At 34.8% G+C, this 9,181-nt stretch overlaps 1 protein-coding gene across 1 annotated transcript; it reads left to right on the top strand.

Annotated features, from left to right (window-relative positions):
• Nucleotides 1-8,544: 8,544 nt before the first annotated feature.
• LOC110458196 lies at nucleotides 8,545-9,111 on the top strand. Its single transcript, XM_021509799.1, has one exon. It carries the CDS (start codon nucleotides 8,545-8,547, stop codon nucleotides 9,109-9,111), a length of 567 nt encoding a protein of 188 aa, XP_021365474.1.
• The last annotated feature ends 70 nt before the right edge of the window (nucleotides 9,112-9,181 follow it).

Here is a 9,181-nt window from a genome sequence, read left to right as displayed (position 1 = left end):
GGTAGTTAGCTTCAGTAAGGAGTTCAGCTTCAGTACAAGGCGAGTAAGGTGTTTATCTTCAGTACGAGGCGAGTAAGGTGTTTATCTTCAGCACGAGGCGAGTAAGGTGTTTATCTTCAGTACAAGGCGAGTAAGGTGTTTATCATCAGTACAAGGCGAGTAAGGAGTTCTGCTTCAGTATGAGACGAGTAAGAAGTTCAGTTTCAGTACGAGGCGAGTAGGCTTTTTTTCATTTTTCGTCAGTCAACTCATTTCCACCGTTACAAAAAACCAAACACACTTCACATAAACCACACTTTGATACACTTTACTAATAATCAAATTTCTTTACTTCACATACAGATAAACTTTCCTTAACACGCTTAACATACAATGAAGTTATTTACACCCATTCGGTACATTTAACTTTACACACATTAGACATAACTAGCTTTTCATAAAGTCGACTCACTTTCCTTAACACACTATTATTCAATAAACAATATCTTTATTTACACATATTCGACACACTTTGCGTAAATTCTATATGCTTTTATTTAATCACTTGACATACAAGTGTATTTATTTCCACACATTCGACTTACTAAACTTTACACAAACTCGACATACAATGTATTTGTTTCCACACATTCGACACGCTAAACTTTACACGAACTCGACATACAATGTATTTATTTCCACACATTCGACTTACTAAACTTTACACAAACTCGACATACAATGTATTTGTTTCCACACATTCGACCCACTAAACTTTACACGAACTCGACATACAATGTATTTATTTCCACACATTCGACTTACTAAACTTTACACAAACTCGACATACAATGTATTTGTTTCCACACATTCGACTTACTAAACTTTACACAAACTCGACATACAATGTATTTGTTTCCACACATTCGACCCACTAAACTTTACACAAACTCGACATACAATGTATTTGTTTCCACACATTCGACCTACTAAACTTTACACAAACTCGACATACAATGTATTTGTTTCCACACATTCGACCCACTAAACTTTACACAAACTCGACATACAATGTATTTATTTCCACACATTCGACTTACTAAACTTTACACAAACTCGACATACAATGTATTTGTTTCCACACATTCGACCCACTAAACTTTACACAAACTCGACATACAATGTATTTGTTTCCACACATTCGACCCACTAAACTTTACACAAACTCGACATACAATGTATTTGTTTCCACACATTCGACCCACTAAACTTTACACGAACTCGACATACAATGTATTTGTTTGCACATATTCGACACACACGATATTTATACATACACTCGAAACACTTTATTTTACAACACAACTGACAAACTCACGTTTTGACAGAAATGACAAGCTTCACTTTAAACGCCTTCACTAAACTTCACTCCAATGCAAAATGACATTGAACCTGAATAATCAATTAAACAAATATAACTCATTTAAGTATAAAATAAGAACACCTTTCATGACAGTATTTAACTAGATAAACCTAGATAAAGTATTGAGAAAAGAAAGTAAAAATGATTTATGTACTTCACCAAACAATATGTTCCCGTATTACTAAACCTATTATATGAATATTTGTTCTACCTGTGAAATATTTCATAAGTGTTTAATTAATGCCGATGTACACTTTGCGAAAAAACGTAACGAACTTTTTGAACTCTAATTTATTTATCTTAATGTCATTGCTTTCGTTTTGTTCACTATATTATAAACAAAATAAAGTATTTTCACATTACAAAAGTAACAGGCATCAGATAAAAATCTCTGTTAAGAAGGGCTGGTTAATAATTTCAGTAAGTGTGACATTAACACTGTTTTTTCAAGTCATTCACTATACAAAGGGAAACAACTCGACTAACATAATGGTGGATGATTTTTGTAAATGTTAATGTTGATATGGGACACATCAGTATATCAATCAGAGGAACATTAAAATAGTACGAGGCGAGTAAGGAGTTCAGCTTCAGTAAGAAGTTAAGCTTCAGTAAGGAGTTCAACTTCAGTACGAGGGGAGTAAAGGGTTCAGCTTCAGTAAGGAGTTCAGCTTCAGTACGAGGCGAGTAAGGAGTTCAGCTTCAGTAAGGAGTATAGCTTCAGTACGAGGCGAGTGAGGTATTTAGCTTCAGTAAGGAATTCAGCTTCAGTGCGAGGCGAGTAAGGGGTTCAGCTTCAGTAAGGACTTCAGCTTCAGTGCGAGGAGAGTAAGGTGTTTAGTTTCAGTACGAGGCGAGTAAGGAGTTCAGCTTCAGTACGAGGCGAGTAAGGTGTTTATCTTTAGTACGAGGCGAGTAGGGGGTTCAGATTCAGTATCAGACGAGTAAGACGTTCAGCTTCAGTACGACGAGTAGGGTGTTCAGTTTCAGTTAGAGGCGAGTAGGGGGTTCAGATTCAGTATCAGATGAGTAAGACGTTCAGCTTCAGTACGACGCGAGTAGGGTGTTCAGATTCAGTACGAGGCGAGTAGAGAGTTCAGCTTCAGTTCAAAGCGAGTAAGGAGTTCAGCTTCAGTATGAGGCGAGTAAGGTGTTCAGCTTCACAACATGTAGGAGGCGAGTAGGGTGTTCAGTTTCAGTTCAAAGCGAGTAAGGAATTCAGCTTCAGTATGAGGCGAGAAAGGAGTTCAGTTTCAGTACGAGTTGAGTAAGGAGTTCAGCTTTAGTGATGACATCCATCAAAGCCATTCTATTATTTCTCGTTCATAATGGATTTAACTTACCACTGCAACTCAGTTAAGACATTCGGATTCGACACACTTCATTTTTCGACAATCAACTCATTTCCACCAATTACAAAATCCAAACACACTTCATTTAACATACATTTGAAACACTTTACTAATAATCAAATTTCTTTACTTCACATACAGATAAACTTTCCTTAACACGCTTAACATACAATGAAGTTATTTACACCCATTCGGTACATTTAACTTTACACACATTAGACATAACTAGCTTTTCACAAAGTCGACTCACTTTCCTTAACACACTATTCAATAAACAATATCTTTATTTACACATATTCGACACACTTTGCGTAAATTCTATATGCTTTTATTTAATCACTTGACATACAAGTGTATTTATTTCCACACATTCGACTTACTAAACTTTACACAAACTCGACATACAATGTATTTGTTTACACATATTCGACACGCACGATATTTATACATACACTCGAAACACTTTATTTTACAACACAACTGACAAACTCACTTTTTGACAGAAATGACAAGCTTCGCTTTAAACGCCTTCACTAAACTTCAATCCAATGCAAAATGACATTGAACCTGAATAATCAATTAAACAAATATAACTAATTATTTAACAACAGAAAACTAAGGTAATTATCAATTTTAATTATTTTACTTGTGCACAATTAATGCTGTCTACCATAGAAATATAAAGTAGTATGTAATGGTTTGAATTGCAGAAAATCCAGTGGAAAGAATCTATTTCTTAAATGGACATATCTTAATTTCAGAAGACTGCAAATAATTCATATTTTCTTCTTTTCAAGGACGCCGTGTTTATATATGAGACCGAATATCTAAATTAACGTATCCGACGAATTACGCATTACACGGAGACCGATTGTGTATATTAATGGACTAGTATCGGAGTTACACTGTACCGTCGACGTAATAAATCAACCGAGATCTTGTGTACGACTTTTTTTACTTCACGTCAGCAATAAACTACGATTGCTTTTGTGGGGAGCAAGTCTTCTGTACAACACTATCAAATTTAAAGCAACGATATACCAACATAATTATCAGAAAAAAACTATTACTGATTGTCACAAGAAATACATGTGTCATAACAAATGTCATATTGTAGCAACAGTTTATGTTATGGTGCATCTTATTAATCCAATGTCAATGCTTACTGTGTCATTTGATCTTTATACAAAAGTGCAATGACCATCAAAAACCAAACGGAAGGTGAAAACGATCTTCATCTATAAAGAGTTAAACATCTTAAAACTAAATATAATATAATGATGGCAGTCGCAAAGTGTTTTCCATAGGTTGGTGAATTTTTCTGCTAGTACTTCGGCTTTCCTCCACCACCAATACTTGGCACGTCCTTAAATGACACAGCTGTTAATAGGACGTAAAACACAAAAACATAAACAAATATAATCATGAAAATCCCATAAACGTTTCATGATTTCTCGTTTCTATGCATGTCGGCTAATATTTGTTTGTAAATTGTAATGTACTTCAGATACATCATTTGTATTATACACAGCCTTTTCTCCATACATAATCCAGAACCATTTGTGTTGATTTGTCTTAGACAGAGATATTTAATGTGTCAATTATGGCATTAAATACGTCGAGAGCGGTTGATACGTGAAATATAGTCGTGACTGTATGTTATATCCAGATGTTGATACTTTATCTACAAGAGTTCGTGAAGAAGAAAAAACAGCGGACCTCTTGATTAAATCACAGCATTAAATATAGGGTCGATAATAACATGCAAAGCTAGAATTTAAAGGAAATTATTGGATTTTTTTAAAAGATATTCAACCTTTTTATGTGGTATTACGGGTAGTACTGTCGAATCCTTCGATGTTTACGCCAATGTGTCTATAAAACTAATTATACGACGTGTCTAGAGGAAACGTTAACCTAAATATATCGCCAGCAGTAAACAACATACATTTCGTGCGATAATATCTTTTTTCGAAAATTCGCATCGATCTTGAAAAAGTACGAAGATGACAACTAGCTAAAATCATGTAACACAGTCAAGAATGAAACGGTAATCCGCCGTACGGCTCTCCCCAAATTCTTCCAGATCATTGACAAAACGTATTTTTTTTATTAATTTATCAATAAGAAATAGGGTTTTAACACAAAATCTTACTTTGAGCATCAGAGCGGTTTCATGAATACGGGCCCAGGTGTTCCGGAAGGGTAAGCGTTTTCTGTTCGCCTACCATGAACATCTAGGTCTCATCCAGTACTAGTAAGCCTTCCCTGTTGGTCATTTTGAACATAAAGGTCGAGGAAAGTGGCCTAGGTACAACCGTCTGTTGTGTCACTGATTTCTCAGTGTATTCAGAATACTCTTTGGTTATTGGTTAATTCTTCAATAGACCTAATCACTATCCAGTTCAGTCACTATAATTCAATTAAAAAAAAACAAAAAACTATTACATATAAAATGTTTTATTTATTTTATTAAGAACAGTATTTTATTTTCAATGGGGTATTCATTTTGACGTTAACAAATCAAAGACCGTGTTTCAAATTATCTATGCTGCATTTTTGAGGAGTATTTATATTGTTTATTGGTTCATCACTAATGAGAAAGCATGTTGCAAAACAATTCAAGCCATACTTTAATATAATCAAGAATTCTTATGTCATATATCTGTTATCTACTGTAATTAAAATAATTGAAATAATTGAAACCCTTTCAATAAATTTTCCAATGAGCATTTTTCTTGAGAAACGCATGTATTATGTCATATTTCTTTTTTATTTTCAATATTAATATTTTATTTGCTATATTTATTTTTTAAAAACAGTCTGTTAAATGTATCCCGTATGCGTTAAGATTTTTGATAGCTTAGCCAAGAATAAATAAATGTTAAGTTTTCTAGATTTGTCATGTTTTGATATAATCGGAGAGATACCACACTCTGATGAATACTTAAAAAGACCAATCGTTGCTGACTCGGCAGTCACGCTGTAAGCGAAGAAGAGGGGTATATACACTTGAAATCCTCAGTAACAGGACAGACTTGGCGAATCTGCTGAAGAGCTTAACGTCGCATTGGAAAACTTCCCTTGCAGACGTTATAACTAGAGGACGTCATGTAAGTAAAGTTTTGTTTCAGGACCTGGCAGGTAACATTCAGTTAGCTCTTGTTTAGTCCTGTATATGCCTGTGTCCTGGTGCATCATACAATCTGTTAAACCTGTTCTCAGCACCAATTGTCTGGGATCCATTAGTAATTGTTGCCGTTTACTTTTTGTATCTATTATGAATAGGAACTTGTTTACTTAACTTTACTTGAATATGAGAATGCTATATGTGGACATCTAGGAAACACTCTTTGTTTTGGAAGAAAGGGTATTCAATTAACGTTTTATTATGTACATCATTGACCAGTTGGCACTGAAGTAACTCATCTCAAATTGTTGTATGTGTTTAGAATTTTAATAGTTTATAACTATGTTAATAAAAATGGCTTTATTTTTATGGCAAACTTTCAATTAAATTTTCTGCTTATCTCATCATTTAACTGGTGCATACGTGATTATTTATATTCCATACCGCCTTAAAATGTACCTGCTTACAATATACCATACATTATTTACCTTTCTCCTATTAGATATCGCTTTAAAATGAATTTATTCACATATTAATATACAGTTAAACCTTGCCATCATTGATATTATTTTGAACCTAAATATTTGGTAAAATAATAATATATCGGGATTTCTATGATGAAAAAAACAAAAAACATACCTAAGGGTCAATGAAACCTTATCAAGGGCTGAGGTACGATATTTTTGAGCGTCTTACAAACATACCATAGTTTAAAGGATGCCGGCAAACACAGGTTTCACTATATTTGTGTAGCATTACTTCATATGCATATGCTCGAAATTAAATTATAATGAAAAGTTGCAAACAAAGCACAGATAGCATTATATTGGACAATGATCGAACACTGATTCAATTATTTAGTTATGTAGATTTCATGAGACAAAATGGACAACACTCATGTGTACATGCTTAGTCTACACTTGAGGATAATAATTGTTTTCATTAGAATTAAGCATAAAATCAGGTTGAAAAGTTAAACTGAATAATACCATTTGTGATTTTGCTGTATTTATTTTAACTTATATAGACGATTATGTAACAGATTTGTAGTAGAAATGCAAGTAAAATAAGTATCTTGCTAAATGATTAAACGTATCAATCAAATTATGTATTTCAGTTGATCACTTTCTGCTATTTTTGTTTTAATTATATTTATGTGTTTGACTTTCTGTGTGTTCATGTTTAAATTCAATCCCTTAGCATAAAAAAATGTGTGAATATTATTTGCCTTTTTATGGTAGAGTTTACGTGTAATCTTAACATTTGGTTGGTAGTGACTTCTGAATGTTAATGCCACGTTGGCAAGTAAGAACTAGACACCAAGCCAACCATTTAGTCATTAGTGAGAACTTCGCTTACAGTTTAAACGAATTTATTATGTGAAACTATACAACTAATGTACAGTGCAACATGACAGTAAACAAATAAGCAATAATAACAACTACAGCTTACATATACACTACCAATTCATGGTTTCCCAACGATTTTTGTGGGTAAATCAATTCGTTTATAACAAGTACCCATTGAAACAGATAAATGCTTTTTATCAAACATATAATTACTTCGTTGATCTATGAATTCGTAGATGAAGATAACCCTCCATATCAATGAAATTAAACACCCACGAAAATGATTGATTTCACAGTAAGGACATATTGATATATTACTGACAAAAACTCAATACAATTGACTTAATACACATGGCATACACATCACTTCCAGATCTACGCCTAGAAGGGTAGAGAGAAATCTTGCACTGCTTATAAATAAATTACACGTAAAATACACACAGATATAATGCTCAGTGAGATAAAATTGCGTTATAGTTATCAGATGGCTTGGAAATATCACTACTAACGATACCATTCTGCTTTTAACTTATATTTTATTTTCAATGTTACAAACTTTACGCCGATAAATAAATATGTTAATATTTTATTTTTGTTTTGTTTTTGCATTTGACCGATTCCAATATGAGGACCTCTCGCGTAGTTATATGCCTACCGATGGTATACCAGACACAGGCAAGGCCACAGACGAAACGTCCAGCCACTCACCAGCAACTACCACAGGATACGTCTGTCGAGCGTAAAGGCAGACAGGAAGTCACCAACTGGCGGTTTACAGTCCGTGACGAACCAGAAAATAATAGAAAAACAAAATCCGTTGATGACTTGAGACAAGAAACAGAAAAAGAACACAGCCTTTATCAAAGCGAAAATTATTATGACATGCCCGAAGATTGGGACAAGTTTAAAACTTGGCTAGAGATTGGAAACTGAGTAGAGGTTGGGACACGGTGGGAGAAAGGAAAAGGGCTAAAGGTTTGGACATAGCTAAACATAGTTTTATGGCTAAAGATTGGGACATGGCTAAAGATTGGAAGATGACTAAAGATAGGAACATAGCTAACTATTGGAATATGGCTCAATATGGGAGCTGGGCTAGGGATTGGGACAGGGCTTACGATTTTGGCATTACTAATAATGAGGATAGGGCTAGAGATGGGGTTATGCTTAAAGGGGACAGAATTAACGATTGGGACATAGCTAGAGATTGGAACAGGGCTAAAAATTAGTATATGCCTAGAGTTTGGAAGACGTCTAAAGATAGTGACAGGGCAAAGGATAGGGGCATGGTACCTGACTAAAGAATGGAAGATGGTTGAAGATTTGGATATGGTTAACGACTTGAAAATTACTAAAAATTGGGAAATGGTTCGAAATTTGGACATGGCTAGAGATTGGAACATGGCTAAAGGTGGGGACATGGCTAAAGATTTCAACATGGCTAAAGGTGGAGACATGACTACATATTGGAACATGGCTAAAGGTGGGGACATGGCTACATATTGGAACATGGTGAAAGGTAGGGACATGGCTAAAGATTTCAACATGGCTAAAGGTGGAGACATGACTACATATTTGGACATGATTAAAGGTGGGGAGATGGTTAGATATTTAAACATGGTTAAAGGAATGGACATGGCTACATATTTGAACATGGTTAAAGGTGAGGACATGCTAAGAGATAGGGACATGGCTAAAGATAGGGACATGGCAAGGTATTGGGACATGGCTAAAGGTGGGCACATGGCTAGAGATGGGCAGCGGGCTATGGACTTGGACAAAGCAAAATATTGGAAGACGACTAGGAGTGAGGACGTAGCGAAATATTGGGAAGTTGCTAGGGGAAATGATCGGATCAGGGTTAAAAATGAGGCCTAGGAATCAGATTGGGACAACACAAGAGAGGTAAACAGGGCTAGTGATGGAATCTTGAGTAGACATATTGGTG

This window comes from Mizuhopecten yessoensis, unplaced genomic scaffold (assembly GCF_002113885.1).
Source record: "Mizuhopecten yessoensis strain PY_sf001 unplaced genomic scaffold, ASM211388v2 scaffold9501, whole genome shotgun sequence".
NCBI classification, from domain to species: domain Eukaryota; kingdom Metazoa; phylum Mollusca; class Bivalvia; order Pectinida; family Pectinidae; genus Mizuhopecten; species Mizuhopecten yessoensis.
Note: the sequence above shows the minus strand (reverse complement) of the source record. Positions and strands in the feature narration are given on the sequence as shown.